The sequence below is a fragment of the Seriola dumerili genome, unplaced genomic scaffold (assembly GCF_002260705.1).
Source record: "Seriola dumerili isolate Sdu_G_001 unplaced genomic scaffold, Sdu_1.0 BDQW01000056.1, whole genome shotgun sequence".
In the NCBI taxonomy this organism is placed as follows: Eukaryota; Metazoa; Chordata; class Actinopteri; order Carangiformes; family Carangidae; genus Seriola; species Seriola dumerili.
In genome coordinates, this window is record NW_019174311.1 from 6,278,666 (window position 1) to 6,295,494 (window position 16,829).

The 16,829-nt window shown below is 39.7% G+C and overlaps 1 protein-coding gene across 1 annotated transcript; it reads right to left on the minus strand.

The window, feature by feature from the left end:
• Positions 1-1,468: 1,468 nt before the first annotated feature.
• lmbr1l (limb development membrane protein 1 like) lies at positions 1,469-16,722 on the minus strand. Its single transcript, XM_022741566.1, has 17 exons — positions 16,516-16,722; positions 10,325-10,409; positions 8,328-8,361; positions 7,855-7,994; positions 7,206-7,309; positions 6,952-7,075; positions 6,793-6,861; positions 6,639-6,703; positions 5,874-5,946; positions 5,681-5,767; positions 5,476-5,552; positions 5,282-5,359; positions 5,113-5,186; positions 4,788-4,878; positions 4,609-4,675; positions 3,895-4,056; positions 1,469-3,325 (listed from the first exon to the last, which is right to left on the minus strand). Exons 1-17 carry the CDS (start codon positions 16,576-16,578, stop codon positions 3,240-3,242), a joined length of 1,479 nt encoding a protein of 492 aa, XP_022597287.1. The 5' UTR covers positions 16,579-16,722; the 3' UTR covers positions 1,469-3,239.
• Positions 16,723-16,829: the final 107 nt, after the last annotated feature.

Below are 16,829 nucleotides of genomic sequence, written 5' to 3' on the forward strand. Positions count from 1 at the left end.
TATTTGCAAGCATACAAACGAGGGAATAACAGCCCCTAATGCACTTTGGCATGAACTTCAAACAGCCGACTGTCAGGAAAGCTAATCTGTGTCTTTTTCCCCCCTTCATTCTTATCTTTTGACAATAAAGATAGCCTATCTCATCCCATTACAAGCTGCCCGTCTCCTGCCTTGTCCCCGATATGCCCAGCAACCAGTCCAATAGAGTGTGTTACCCAGTGGGACTGCTGGGACACTTTGATTGCACTATCAACCCTTAATATTTTGCTGCAGGGAGAGGTGCTATACCAATGTTTCTCCAACACAGTACAAGGTTAAGACTGATATGTTGGACTGCTTCATGATGTTTGTGTGTGTACAATGTGTCTCCATAGAGAAAAATAATCAAATTTGGTTTGCTGGAGATGCTCTAATAAGAGCCAAAAAGTTGAATGCGCCATTGGCACAAACTGTGCACTATTTCCCCAAAGTGTAACACAGTTTGGTGTCCAGACTTTCAGTAGCACAGTTGTGGCATTGTTTCTTTAAAGTCAAGGAGAATTTCAGTTCAGGGAGTGGGCGATAGGACTTAGTACATTGGCACAGCTTAAGTCTTTATATTTTACCAAAGGAAGGGTTTATATTCACTTAGCATCACTCAGCAATGTCTAACTACCGTTCTAAATGTGCTTCCCGAGTCATATACCAAGGAAAATTTTGAATGATGACTGTAAATTGCATTTCTCAAGTTGTTTTTGCTCTGAATCACCACCTTTAACCCCACAACTGACTACATCAGTCTGGCTTTGTTTTAACTTAAATGACACTGAACAAACTCTTTCAAGATACACTGATAATGCACAAACACACCTTGTATGTGGCTTATGTGTCACTTCCTCAGAAAGTAACCAGCCTCCAGATGTGCAAGTGATGTTACGGCGACATTTTAGTTCATTTCCTCTTAGCAAAGGAAACGCAGTGCAAAACAAAACCTAAACCAAATAAGCTCAATTAAAACATCCAACAAAACAAAACAAGAAATGCAAACAAAAATCAAGAGGGAGAAATTAATCAGAGCCGGGGTTTTGTTGAACTGACTTTGGAAAAATGAGATGAGGAAATGAACAATAGGCAAGGAAAAGAGATGGAAGAAAGGAGGTGGGTGGGTGGTGGTGAGGTGAAGGAGTGAATGTGAGTGAATGTCTCTTCTCCTCTTGATTTGCAGGGTTTTTATCTGGCGTTTGCATCGGAGTTGGGAAAGCGTGGGCTACGGCTGTAGTGGCGTCGCGGCTGGACACTATTGACAGACAGGCTTTCTTCTGCTGCTGATTAAAAGAAGTGCAACAAAAGGGTGGAGGGATGTAGAGGACAGACGTCCACACCAGTCACACACACCCACCACAGGCCACATCAGATCACTCATGATGTAGTTACATTTCATAAAATGTAACAGCATCAAAGAAACTGTTTACGGTAGAAGTCCCATTGGTGTGTATCCAAAGAAGTTAAAAATACACAGACATTTTTATTGCTTTCTGCTCATAAAACAATGATGGTTAAAATTCAGTTTTAAGAAAATCTGAAACATCAGAGCATTTCAAAAGTAAACAGTAAACATTTTTTTTAATCTTTGAGAGCAACTCTAAAGATTTTTTGTCTCAACTGTATCACATTCAACATTTTTAACACCTGTTAAAAATCCTAAGAGTAATGACTCAACATGTGAAGTATAGATCCAAAAATGCCCATAAATAATAAAATTAAAAAACAGCACATTATCAACTTTGTGTTCCCAAAAACCAAAAGAAACTTCCCAGAAAAAAGTGAAACAAGTAAACCTAAGAGTGCTCCACATATAATACAATACATATAACAACCAACCAGAGAGAGAGAACCTCACACAACCCTAAGGTTGATGTTGGGTTTGAGAGACACTGTCCCCTGCTGGTCAAAACAACAGCTAATAACCTGCTGATACAGCAGCAATGGCAAACAGTGACACAGGATCACCAACACATTGAGGATGAAGAGATACACATAATAGAATTTGGGTCATCAAATTATAAAAACTGACACCAGAATGGACTGCATGAATCACATTCGTTATTTCAACATATCACGAGACTATTCTAAGCTTCCACCCAATGTCCAACAAAGACAAATGAGATGAAAAAAAATACTTCACGGAAAATAAAAAGCATACAGAAAATTTAGAAATTACTTTTGGTAAAGTCAAAGTGTGCTTTTTACTTATAAAATATTGCACTTCCCCACAAATTCTTAATAATTCACAGTTTGATTGGTCTAAGGCAGAAGTTTCTCCTAGTGAGTGTCACATGGCATTCAAAGGTCTTGCATAAGAGAAAAGTAAAGCTTTCTTTTTAGTGTGTTTTTGTATATTGTAGACCAGTCCTCAGACTCAGTAAGCTCACTGTCATCTTCAAAAAATAAAAACCCTGCTAAATAATAAATCACCACAGAAAATGCTCTTAATTCTACTATTAAACTGGGTTTGTAAAAGCGCTGTGACACAGACTATCACCTCACTCTCATATATTCCCTGTGTAACCTGTGGATCAACTGATAGACAAAGTACTCCGTGTCCTATTTGTGCCCAATAACAACTTCCTCTCATTTACTAACATAACACTGGTGCAGACTGAGCTCACCATACACATGGAAGTAAGATTCCCAATCTTAAAATAGTGGTACAACCTAAGAGAGGAAAGCGTGGGGAAGCAACGAGAAAGAGAGAGCACTCAATCGACCTGAAGCAGGAAGAGGAAATTATGTCACAGCGACAATGTAATATTTCAAAACAACTCTGCTGACTTTCACATGTGTCAACAGAGCAACAGCTATCCAATGAATCCTCTTTTTGTAAGGCATCAGGTTTGCAGGCAGATTGCTCCGTTACTGTCCACTATAGCAGGACAGCCAATATGGCTGTAATCCTTTTTACCCTTGTTCCAGTCATAACCATGGCTGAGCTAACCTCTGGTACCAGTACATGTCCTTGCAGTCAAATAACTGCACAAGTTTGGACCCTGATAAATTGGTCATTAAACACAGCTTTAAGGAGAGCTCCCACTGGACAGATGCAGGCAGACTCGTCACCATCTCCAGTCTCTTCCCATTGGGCGACCTGACCTATGTACCAACTGGCAAGGGGACAGAACTGCAAGTGCATTTAATCCAATAGGTGCACACTGAAGTGGCTGTTTCTCAAGGTTAGGAGAGGCAGTGGTGAGGACGAGAATTCACTGGATTTTAGAAAGTCCACTGGCCAGGAGGAGTCTGAAGGGGACGGTGGAGCGTGACACAGTTAAAGGCAGTCTGTGGAGACCTGCAAAAACAGAGAGGGAAAAAAAAGGACCATAACGTCACACACAATCACAAGGTGGAGCACAAAACTTGCAAAGCTAAGAAAAATAGTTATTTAGGTGAAATGAAAGTCTATTAATCACAGAACAAAAGTAAGTTGGGAGGCAGTGGGAAAGTGGAAGAAAGTTGCCACGGTGCAGAGATGCTATCTGTACTGTGAGGAAGGGGATTGCGTGTATATGTGTGCGCATTTGGCGTGTCCATGCTCTGAACGCTTGTTTGTGTTGGGTGGAGGGTGGAGGGTTAGAGGGTGTGTGTACCGCGAGGGGTCTGGGGCGGTGTGCCTGAAGGTCCCCATGGGGACCTGACTCTCCTCTTGTCCCTTTACACTTTCCTGAAAGAATTGTATTCTTTCTATCTGAGGAAGAGAGACCAGCCCATTGGGAAATGCGGCCAAAGGTGGGAAAACCTATGACACAGCTATCCAAGTGCAACAAATTTCAGCACAACACAACCCCACTGACAGAAAAATGTATGGATAACAAGTACTTTTCATCTTGCTTTATGGATTCAAAATTTAAGTAGACTGACCAAAGGCACGGATGAGCTCTCTCTGAACTGCCCAGGTGACTGTCTTGATCAGGGAGGCAGAGGTGAGACCAGCAAACATCATGTTGTACAGGAAGACAATGTAGAAGTTCCCAAGCCAGTTATACCGACCAAAGTCTCCCAGTAGATCGAAGCGGGTGATTCCTGACACAATGGAGGCCAGAGAAAATAAATGTTCCACATGTAAGCCACTTGCTCAAGCAGAGCTTCACCGGCAGATACATTCATGGAATACAAATGCCCTCTTGTGGGTGTTACTAAAACTACAAGTAAAATATTGATTCACTCTTGATATGACATATCCTGTGTCCCCATTCTATATTACATAATAGTTATATACCAATTATCAACGTTTACCCTCACAGTACAATCCCTATACCAGAATTATACACAAGATAAAAAGAGAGAGGAGACCATTTCTCCAGAAATGTATTTCTTGTTTTTATGTTTTCTATGATCTTCTTTGAACTGTCTAACCAGCAGCCACAATTTGGTCTGTTGTTTTACAGCTGTATGCAGCTTACTTTTTTCTTTTGTGCACTGCATTGTGGGGAAATAGTGTACATCAACAGCAAACTCAAAATTCAAGCACATTTAGATTTTAGATGATTTTGTAAAGTATACTTAATGACGTGGAACTAGAATTGAATGACACTGGGATAAATACTGTATTTGTCATTTATGCTACGTCCTTACCAAGTGTACGTGAAAAGACTGGCAACGCAGAGCTCAGGATAAGCAGTGAAACACAGTTTGCAATTATCTGAAACAGACACATTTAGAGGTTACTACAAGGTGTAAACACAGTACATCACTAGTTTCTTGTTATATCTCACTGTAAGATTAGATACACGTTTAGGTTAGCTGTCAAGTACCTGTGTGAGGTTAGTGTCCTGTGCACGAGGCAAGAGGCCAGTGAAGAGAGGTGAACTATAGAAACCTACTACTGAGGATACCATCAGGTAGCTGACAATCATTTTAAGGATGACACTGAATAGAAGAGTAATACACTCACATAGATAGTAAATAACATCCAGGAATCCATCAATGTTTTTTAATAAATGTAACGGCATGAGTCAACATCACACACACTGGTCAAACATGAAGGACAGTCTGTTGGTGGCTGAGTCACAGCCAGATGGACATGACTAATTAACTTCTGTGTACACACACTCATAGCTGAATGGGATGAAAGGATACAGGATAAGGACTACTTGAACTGCAGCGCCCAGTGAGCCGAACATAGAGAAGGATGCCATTCCCAGGTGAGGGTCCTCAAACACACAAAAATAAAAAATCATCAGTCTGCACAGATGACTAGCTGTTGCAACATGAAATGTTCATCATTTCTTTCTGGCAAAATCCTCACCTCCATTCCTCTGGGCAGAGCCGTCTCATCCAGAAGCAACTCCAGCACATTGAAACAGACCATCAACACACACATCACCTGAGGAGACATAAACCGCAATTGTACTATAAAAACACTCATCTGGGTCAATGAAATAAATTAAAGTTAAAGCTTTTTAAAGTTAAAGCTGATTTTATTGATAAATAAGTGTGTACCGTCAGTGCAAGGAGCACAAGCATGGCCAGTGGATAGCCCAAGTTTCGCTGCCATGGAGACGCTTTCCTACGCATCTCTGTTTGGGAAACAAAATGGAAAAAAAAAAAAGAGCAACAACAAATGAATGTACAGAAACAAATGACTATACAATGTTATCACTGTGGGAGAAACCCAGCAGAGAGCAGCCTGTTCAGTCAGTCTTACCCAGAGCGATGCGCTTGCTTCGGACTGTTTGGTACTCTTTTTTCATCGCCTCCATGTTCAGCTTGACCCAGCATGACGTACTGTCACCTTCAATCACACAACAACATGTGATAGAGATAAAATGTCAACCAGTCAGCTTTAAACTGAATTATCAGAAAATGGCAGAGGAGTGTGTTCATGGTGACTCTCTTACAGTTCAGTTTCCTGGAGAGAGAGTCTTCCTCAAATGTGGTGCAGCTCAGTGTGTCTTCTACATCTTCCAACAGCTGAAGATGATTGGATAAATACATTAAATAGATAAATTAAGAAACTACAGTTCAGGGCCACAAAACACCTTTTAATGTAAAAGCTACTCTATGAAAATGGGCATTTTTAGCCATGCTAGCAGCATGGCTCTTAGCATGGCAGTGTTAGTCTGTCTGTCTACCACTTTGGTCCAGACTGAAATATCTTAGAAAATATTAGATAAATTAAGTTAAAATGTTGCACCCAGTGGGTGAATCCTACTAATTTTGATGATCCCATGAGGTTGAAATGGTGGTTTTGCATGAAATGTCTTGACAACAACTGGATTGATTGCAATCCAGTGATTCACATTAATTCCCCCCTAAGGATGAATTTGGGATCCCTTAACCTGACCATCATTATGCTCAAAAATGTTAATTGTCTAATATTTTGGTTTGCACTGGTGGAGAATAGTGTGCATCAACAGCACACTTAAACAACAGCTATACTTAGTATGGATACTGTCTGCTTTGAGTACTTCATCTGGTTACTTTTCTAGTATGAACACAATTTGTATTAAAAACCTGCTTAGAAAACTTAAAACCACTATATGTAGTGTGGATTTTGGATTTTTGAAGATGTCTTATCTTTTATTACAGACTAAAAGCTGCTAGCATAGATGCAAACATTTAGTCTTCTTTTTTCAATTCTAGACATTAGGTCGGTCACTCACCCGTGGTTTGACCAGTAGGCTGCCAGTTACACTAAACATTCGGGACAAGCCAAAGGGAGTACACACTGAGGAGAAAAACACAGATGGTGATATCAAAAGTGCCATACGCTACAGTTTCCAACTACTAAAGTAATTATGATTAACATATACTTACATAGAAGCAGCAACACTCCAAACAGAGAGATGCCTGAGTACAGGTAGGGAAGATAATACTCCCACAGGTCTGAAATTCAGAGGAGGAGAGTATAAGCAACTATAGCAAATAAACCCCATTGTCAAAGAGGCATCTTCAGGTATGATACAGGTGACTCACCATAAAGGCTTTTCCTGGCTATGTTGTCATGGAGGAGGGCTGATGCCACCCACACAATGCCCAGCACAAGCAGAGCCAGCAGCAACAGCAGCACAACAGCTTCATACACTCGTGCCATCACCCCCTACACACACAAAACAGATATTCTGTTATCAACAGGTTTAAATACACACGTCAATTTGCAGTTAAGTGCTTCTTAATTGGTTTATGGGTCTAGACCTGCCATTTGTAAAGGAATGCCAAAACGCGTGTACCTTTTTGGACCCTGCAAACCCCTCAGACTCCGTGAAGAAGTAGGCAAAGGGCATGAGGAACACCAGGGACAAATTGGAGAAAAGGAAAACTAGGTTCCACAAGCCTGACAAGAGAGGAAGAGAGATTTTCCAAATATAATTTTTTGGTGCAAAACACACTTTGGGTTAAAACTGTAGTGAAGCAAATGAAACAAATGAAAACTACCAACTGGCATAGTTCTGCCAAACAGTATAGCATGACAGTTGCATGTGCAAATTAACATAATGTTTTATAATTATAAAGGAATGAAATGGTGTGAGAGATTATGCTTTAGATTACCATCAGAACATTTCTCATATAAAACAACACTGCATGCCTGGTTTACTTTTGGGCTTCATAAGAAGTGTATAAGTACTTGGTTATAAATAAAAAAAACATCGTCATTAGTTGGAGTGCTCGACTGAACCAGTTGGACCATTTTTTCCAAACACAGACTAAGCACAGAGTAAGGTCACAGCCCCTCCATCCATAATAATTATCTGCTCCTGTTTGTACACAGGCCTGTGTAGTATTGATTTGGAGGTTGTTACCAGTGATCCTGAGTAATGACCTCTGCAATTATCAACTGTTGTTTTGGTGTTGTTAAGTGGTAAAGACAATAGGAAGTACCGTGAATAAGAGATCCATTGAGCCACTGCATGTAGTAGCTCTGTGGGAAGGTGAGCAACACCTCATTGGACAAAATGGAGATGGGGAGAAGGAGTACAGCACACACCGCAACAGACAGGGTGAATGTACACAACCACAGCCTGGAGAAGAAAAAGGACAGGCCATCAGTGAAGTCACATGTCTTTAGCCACATCACCACCACAGTGACAAACTAGATCCAGGTTCCCTGGGATAAGGTAATACAGTGACAGCGTGTGGGGACAAAGGGCAGAGTGACACTGAAGTGCCCCAGTCCCAACCAACATCCACATAAACACACAGGCACACACAAGACAGGGCAATAAATTTACAGCCTCAGGCCTCTACATGTCACGTTGACTAAGGTATGTGCCCAGTCATTCACACTGACACTAATCAAAGTGAGTGAGAACAGATTGCTGTGGGTCAGTTAATCATTAGAGGTTTTCACTTACGCAATTTTGTTAACTGTGGCATCTTCAATATCATCTGTAAGAGAGCAGTGAAACAAGTAGGATTACATCTATTACAAAACTGATTTCAACTTGTTAATTAAAAACATCAATTGATTTTACATCTATGTTTAAACAAGGTTAAGTTACCACACACATAACCAACTTATTTTCAATAACTTTTGTAGCTGAGGAGGGCTTAGACACAGATCATTCTGGTGCCCCTGATGGGGCGTGTACCACGTGGACGTGGCCGATCTCTCTCCCTGACATTCCTGTCACTGTACTATCAAAAATAAAAGGCAAAAATGCCCAAAAATATAACAAAAAAAACCCCACAGAGTGTCAAAATGTTAACAGACAGCTTCTAGCCTGTGATGTCATTAAATAGGTAAAACCTATCAGGGGTTGTGTCTGTGTATTGTATATACACAGTACACGGGTTATATAGGGGAAAGCTGTAATAGACGAAGTCCATATGAGGATGAAAAAAAGCAAGTCTCACTGGCCTCAGAGTAGTGGGTGAGGGGCAAGAGCATGTGAGGAACATTCTGTCCAAGCAAAACCCAGAGTCTCTAGTTAAAACTGTATTACATACACTGAAGAACTGCAATAAGTGGAGTATAAAGAGGCTCATTTGTAAATGTTACTGTATGCTCAAAACACTCTGAAAAACCCCAAAACATATCAGTTAGGTATGTTTGCAACTGTACTGTAAGAATTGCTGTAATTAGTTAAATTACGCACACAACACTACATGATACTATAACGCCTTCCAAGCAAATGTTGGCACAGCGGTTTAATGAAGTAAAGCCGGAGGAGTAGAAACCAGTTCTTGACTCCTGAATGTCAAAAACAACTCTGTAAAGTAGTATTGCACAATTGTCGTTTAGCTGCAAGGCACAACTGTTATGCTGCTGTTGATGCATTGACAATATTTACAACAATGGACTAATGCATAGCAGGTTTCCAAAAAAAATAAATAAATAAAAAAATAAAAAAATAAAAAAAGGGAACAAGAAAAAATGAGCTGGCCTTTTCCCAGGTTCCAACCCAGCCCAGCCACAGCAAAACAGAGACCTGGCTAGTTGGACATCCTACATCTGCTTCCAATAGTGGCAAGTTATTGGATTTATTATGTAACTGTCAGCCCAGTCGCTATAGAACATTTTTTTATTTTTAATAACAGAGATTCAATTGCATGAAGTGTGATGCGTCTATGCAAATGGTTGTTTGTAAGCTACAATGTTGAACGTATACAATGCAGTAACTCAGAGTAAAATTTAGCAGATCCTTAAGCTAGTTTCATAATGTTGTTTGCATAGTATATGTTTGCTGAAAACTGCTCTTTTACGACACTGTTTATCTTGTAGCAACATTCTCCACCGCCCCTCAACCATACAGATCCACAGGGACACCGCCTGAAGAGGTGGTTACATGTTACATAACATGCCGTCTTCACCTCTGGACTGCTCCAGCCAAAGTCCAGAGCCTTGGGTTAAAGTGTGCAATCCTGGTAGTGTGTAAATTTAAGCTATAAATTTACACGTATCCAAACATGGAAAACAGCTAATATTCAAATCTGCACATACATTTCTAGAAACAATTAGGAAAACTGTCGTTTTCTTACCTTTTTTATAAACCTAAATGCATTTTTGGATTTTGAATTTTTTCTTTAATTTTCTGTTTTATTGCTTGTCTGAGCATTATCAATCTTAATAATGGATCTTAAAGTAAGGCTAGAAAAAGAGATCCTGTTGCCTCCAATAATTAATAACACACTAATTACTCATAACACAATGTGTAGTTTCTGAACACCTGTGCTTGCTTGAAAGTATGGCCTACATACTACAAATTCCAAAACACCAATGTAATCAGTATGCTTGTCAACACCATCAATTCCCCTCCTGGCAATTCTCTTTGCCTTTGATGGAAATATTTCTCACAGAGCAGTTTTTATGTGGCGTGCTTATTAAAATCAGAGTGACTTTAAAACTCACCTGTGACATACTCTGCAGTCTTCTTGAAGTGGGTAAGTATGAGGTAGGAGACGATGTAAAGGCATGTAAACAGGAGAACACAGATCTGCAGAAGAGACAAAAGAATTTGATGCCATTTTCACAGGAAAATTACTCATTTTTTGTTCTTGTTTTCAAGCAAGCAATCACATAAAAAAGTGCAGCCCTGTAAATAAACTGTCGTGTTCATTCCAATAATACTGACAAGCTCATACAGGTTGACTCATATTTTTGTATATTTTGATAAGTCTTAGAAGTGGGGGTGGGTAGGTGGGAAATGTACCAAAGACAGAAAGATATAGGGAGAGCAGAACAAATGGCAAATATAGGGTGACGGCTACAACAGATTTGTTCCTCACAGAAAATTGTGATTGTGTTTTGTGCAGAAAAACAGCAACAAGTGAACAAAACAGGCTATGTATTGCAACAAATGCAAACAGCCAAAAACATTCCCCATTTAGCCAATGCAAAGTGAGACAGATGTAGTCTAAAGATTACCACTATATTCCAAAAAAGAGAGCAAAATGGGTGACAGTGATGAACTAAGAAGGATTAAGGGGAGTAAAGGAAGGGTTAATACCACTGACAGATAGCCCCCATACTGCCTGATCACTGTCTGACATTACACTAAATCTACCAACAAATTTAGGTTAAACCTATATTCACTGAGCAATCTGTTGTCTGGCACAACTCTCAGCATTTCATCGCAAAGACTGAGGCAAATCACTTGTATGATCATGAAAAAAATGAAAGAATAGTCACTTCAATTAACTGTAAATAAAAAGAACCACTTTTTAGCTAAAATGTATCTCCACAACTTTCTGATTAACTTCATGCAGCAGATTGGACGGTCTAAAAACACCCAGCCATTGCTCAGACACACACTCAAATGTATATTTAATAACTACGTCTCAACTGTCTGGAGAAAAAAAAAAAAAGATCTTGTGACAGCAAACAAATTGAATTTTCAGAGATGAGGTTGACAGACACATCCCTAACACATTTCTGCAGAAGGCAAAACTTGAATTTCCAGCAGGAGAATATAACCAAAACTTAAGAGTGAGAGAGGTTGTATGCAAATCTAAAGTAGTAGTACTAGGAAGGTTACTAGCAATAGGAAGGTTCCTGGGCAAAGTGGGGTAGCAGGATGTAGACAACAATAAACTAAGAGAGAGAGGCTCTAGAGAACAGCAGATATGTTACAACATGCATGCATACAGGTGTAAAACAAGTTTCTTATAAGGATGCAGGGTAAAGGGCTGCATCAAAGACATTCATGGTGACACAGTATACATTTACATCAGTGTTTCTATTGCTCTAAATTCATAATGAAGAGTATTTTGCAATGGATCACTGAGACATATGGAACAGTATCAAATAGGGTTGGGGTATGGGCACGCACCCTCCTGCTGTGGTTCCAGGACGGTGCAAGATGTTGACCTACTATTGCACTGAGTCAAAACCTTATAAAAGAAAACACCAACAATAACCAAGTGGTTGTTTCATTTGTGTATATTTGTGTTAACAAATGCCACAAAACAAGTTCAACTGCTGATATACACTGAGGTAGTAGTTCATTACCTACACCTAACTAAAACTAATGGGCAGCGATCAGACAGAACGTACCACACCATTTTTTGTTGAAGCCTTCAATTTTAAAAAAAGAGCAATGCGTTGCATTTTATTTATTTATCTTTATTTATCTATTTAGCAAACACTGAATCACCTGTCTTTAGCCTAACCGTGATTTTGCTGTGAAGTAAACTCACAGATCTGTACATGTTATTTAAATATACAGGCTACAGGCGGAGGGTGAGAAGTTGATCCCAAATAATACCCTGGTCACAGAAACAGAGATCAATGTGCGTACATGAGGCCCACAGAAAGAAGAGAAATCACAGGGAGTACCACCAGCTGGTCCAGGAGCTTTGCTTGGATGACGGTCTGTTTAAGGCTTATTTTAAGATGAGTGGGGGAAAATTTGACAATCTGCTGTTAACCACCTCAGTTTGTTTAGATATGTCTTGCAGCTTGTCTTGGGAGATGTTGCAACAAGTCCTACATAGTTTTTTGGAGAGGTCAATTTTAAGGTCATATGATGCAGAGAGGAGTTTCTATTATTTAACCTAACCTCATTGATATGAATGGGGTGCACAAAATAATAGAAATATACCAAACGGTGAAGCACAGTAGAATTCAATGGCACCACAAACTATAATCTCCAAAATGACCATACATTTGAATCAACACCTCTCTAAAACAAACCTTCCAACAAAAACTGAAAATGATTATTATCTTTATGAAGGTGAGATTAATTGTAGGGCCACTGTGTTGGACTGAATTAGCTTTAGCTAAGTGCACATTTTAATCTGTACACTGAGTGTAAGAAACTTTGTGTTTCTGTTTTATACATCTGCTTAAATTTCACCTGTTGAGAAATCCACAGCGTAAACTGTGTAATGGTCATTGGTAGCAAACAAGCTGCATCATGCAAACAATGGACTGTGCGTAACATCTAATCAGCTCAGTGTGCAAAATTGTTCAATAATGCTGCATACTTTGGCAAGGAGCTTGCTATAGTTAATCCAACAAAAGGAAAAGCAGGGAACAAAGGATGGGTATTGGGTGAGAAATAGGTGGAGGGGCAGAATAACAGCCTGTTAGTCCACCACATTTGTGGGGACACGTGCTGATTGGCAATGTCAAGAGTTGGCACCACACAGAAGGCCACTGGGAAGAGTTTAAAGGACTTCAGCATCCAGAGGGACATCTTTGTGTTGAACACAAAGTCCCAGGGCTCCAAGTTCACTCTGAGCATTTTAAAATTCACAGAGTAACCTAAACATCTTTGTGCTGCTTCAAGCAAATAAACAATGATGCTCAAATGTTTTCACATCTTGCCTAACCTTGTAGTTCCTGTAAAAATTCAAAGGAGCACAGAGGAGGTTGGCAGTGGCACACATGTCCTTGGGAAATGTCAAATGGACTCCCTCAGAGTGTACTATTTCAGGGGCACCTCTTGACCAGCGAAACACGTTCAGGGAAAGCACAACAGCCTTTGTCTTTAAGAGGATAGATTGGGTAAGACCTATTCAAGATTTATTCAACAGCCAGAAATAACTTTGGCAATGCCATCCTAATCCAAAAGAAGGTGGGCAGCTACAGTATGTTGTTTTCATCATCATTATCTATGTGTCATCCAATATTCGAAAGCTTAGTAATGTAAAATTTCAGAGCAGCAACAACTCATATTCCAGTTAGGTAATTAAGTCTTTGAGAATAGAAAATGTATGACAATAGTGACAATGTGCTTTGAAAAATCCTACAGAATATAATTCCTAAGAAACACATATGTGTAGTCGATCTTTTATAAACAACATGGCACTCTTTTTAGGGTGGCTCTATAGCTTAATATGTGCAAATGCCGGGTGTCCCATTTCTCCACAGAAAGATGTTATTGTGACCTTTTATTCTGCTAAACATTGATCCTTCTTGATCCCTCTGGGCTCAGGGTGTGGCCTGTGGGTTTGTACTCCTTGCTCTACCGTTTACACCATCTCACATAGACTTTTTTTTTTTTTTTTTTTTTTTTTAAATCTACACTCGTTACATTTGCCTCTTATCTAAGATGATATACAGTGCTACATCAGCTCAAGAAAAGACAGACCTGGGTATTTTGCCATTCAGCCATTTAAAGAACACATGGTGGGCACCACTTGGCCAATGTACGAATTTTTGAGCTACACTTTTCCTTGGTATTTTTTTTTTTTCCAAACAAAGAAACAATACCAAAATCAATTTTATATTTTTATGATTTGGAAATAATGACTGACTTGCAGGAACCTGCAACAAAGTGGTGCTACTGCAAGGATTTTGGGTAAAACTTGTATGAAGTTAATACATCACATAAATACAGCCTTTTTTCTGCCAGTCAAGCATAAAATCTGCCTATTCTTCTGTGCTTCAACAACACACATAATGAGTACCATTATTATGTAAAATAGTCCTTTTGTCCTCTGGCGTCAAGGCCTGCCCTTTGCAATGTATGTCCCTCAGATTATATGAATGCAATAAATTAATATCTGAAGGGTTTAAAAAAGACCTTAAGCCAGATCAGTTTCTAGATGCTCAGCCAAAATAAAAAAAATCTTTTAGCTTACACAGTGCATTCAGAAAGTGTTCAGACCCCTTCAATTTTTTCACATTTGATTATGTTGCAGCTTTATGCTAACATAAAAAATTCCCTCATCAATCTACACTCAATACCCCATGGAGGAAATCAGACATTAAGCTTAGAATTGGTTGTCCTTCGGGAAGTTTATCCCATCTTCGCACCAATGCCTTTCCTGATTACCTAAAGCTGATCGCCTGGCCTAACTGAGTAGATTCCTTCTTGTTCCAAACTTCTTCCATTTAAGAATTATGGGGGCCACTGTGCTCTTGGGAACTTTCAATGCAGCAGAAATATTTTTTTGTGGCCTTCACCAGATCCATGTCTTCACACAATCCTGTCTTAGTTCTGCAGGCACTTCCTTTGACATCTGTGAGACCTTATATGGACAGGTTTGTGCCTTTTAAATCATGTCCAATCAGCTGAATTTACCACAGGTGGACTCCAATCAAGGTGTAGAAACATCTCAAAGATGATAAAGAGAAATGGGGAGCATCTGAGCTAAATTTCAAGAATCTGAATACTTATGCCAATGTGATATTTCAGTTTTTCCTTTTTAATAAAGTTCTAAAATTCTGTTTTCACTTTGTCATGATGGGATACTCAGTGTAGATCAATGCCGGATTTTTCTGTTAGCATAGGAAAATGTGAAAAAATTGAAGGGGTTTAAATAAAATGCTATTTATTATACAAGTGTAACAGTAAGGTTTTAATGCACCTGATTTACAGACATGTTTTAGGTGTATCTAGGAACCTGTCCATGACCATATAAGATGTTCAATTTTAGCCTCTTGTCTATTATCACCATCTGTACAAACATGAATGTTGCTGTGTATCAGTCTAGAATAACCATCCATCTGGTGTTGCAATGTGTTGAGCCCTTATCAGTTGAATGCTCTGGTACATGAAATAATACAAGTGGTACTTACACTGCTGCCAAATATTGATCATTTTAAGATCAATGATAAGTTTTGCCTGACGCCATTAATAACCAGAGATGCAGGGGTAGCTGACCAGCCTGAGGCAGCACTGTGAAGAATGAGTAAGCTGGAGACCTGACGCCAGCCAGTGGCTTAAGAAGGGGCTGTCGACTAATAGCATTAGGTCTTTAGGTGAAAGGGACAATGACAAACAAGGGCATTGGAATAAATATGGGAACTTCATTTGTTGATCATGTAAAGTAAATTCTATGAGTAACTAGTCCCTTTTAAAAATGTACTTGCAACGAAAAGCTTTGTTTCATGTGACTTCCTGAAGACTGCAAAAACAGACTGTGGTATTATCCAGAAGATGTTATGGTTCCACCCATTATACCTAATGTGGGTAGACTGAAATATCTCCAATCTCTGGAGATGAACTGCCTATGAGATCTGATTGTACTTTTAAAGGTTAAAGGTCAGTATCCATGTGCCCTGCTGTAACTCAACTGATCTCTCTGGCAAGTCTGAAGTTCAACAGGGACTGCTGCTGTTACACAAAACAGAGCCAAGCCTGAGAAAGTGGGAACAGTATCAAATGTAAAATGCATTATTAACTGTATAGCTGAACAGAAAATGTCAAGCAGTGTTCCAGCCCGTGGCAGACAGTTAAAGGAAGATTTGGAAGAGACCTTAAGTCGTTACCAACAAAATAGAAGAGCTCCAGATGCTGAGTAGGATGTCCCTGTGCCACACCATTGTCTAATGACCAGCTGCATCGGTGCAATAATTAACGTCTGTACACAAGTTCCGTTAACTGCCACAACAAGCGAAATTCAAACATTAACGTAACGACAAAGTCACGTTAAATGTAATGTTACAGATACTGTTGTTTAGTGCTGAAATGTGAGACATTTACAACTCATATATGACAATTGTGAAATCAGTAAGTCATGCGAAAAAAAACACTTAACGAGTTAAACAACGTGGCTTTCTTGTAATGATTAGGTGGCTGATGTTGTTCTGTTTGTGGCGACCCTCATATGCATATCAACCGACGGTCCCATTAGCCCAGCGTTACTTACTATGGTCTCCCGGACACGGTTGTGGAAAAGTTGCTCTCTAACCGACACGTCGTCTGTTTCCATTCTCCGAAACCATTACAGTATCCTCTCAGGCTTAAAGCGCTGCGGGGAAAGATAGTTTAAAATGTCAAAAGACGGGGCATCTTCTCAGAAATGCAGTGGATTTGCGGCTGCTTAGCCACGCTGCATTCAAACGGCTGAGTTAGCCTGCTGCTACACTCAGCTCTGATAAAAACCAAACAAGGAGGGGTCGTCAAGGGGCGGGGCTAGAGAGAGGGGAGGGCGAGCCACAGGTAGCTGTCAATCATCATCGT

What these genes read in the sequence shown, in the direction of transcription:
- lmbr1l (XM_022741566.1), bottom strand. Translation starts at nt 16,578, where the DNA reads ATGGAAACAGACGACGTGTCGGTTAGAGAGCAACTTTTCCACAACCGT. An exon ending in GCCACAGTTAACAAAATTGC is followed by an intron (nt 7,995 to 8,327) that starts GTAAGTGAAAAC and finishes TTTCTTCTCCAG; the next exon opens with GCTGTGGTTGTGTACATTCA. An exon ending in AGGACACTAACCTCACACAG is followed by an intron (nt 4,676 to 4,787) that starts GTACTTGACAGC and finishes TGTCTGTTTCAG; the next exon opens with ATAATTGCAAACTGTGTTTC.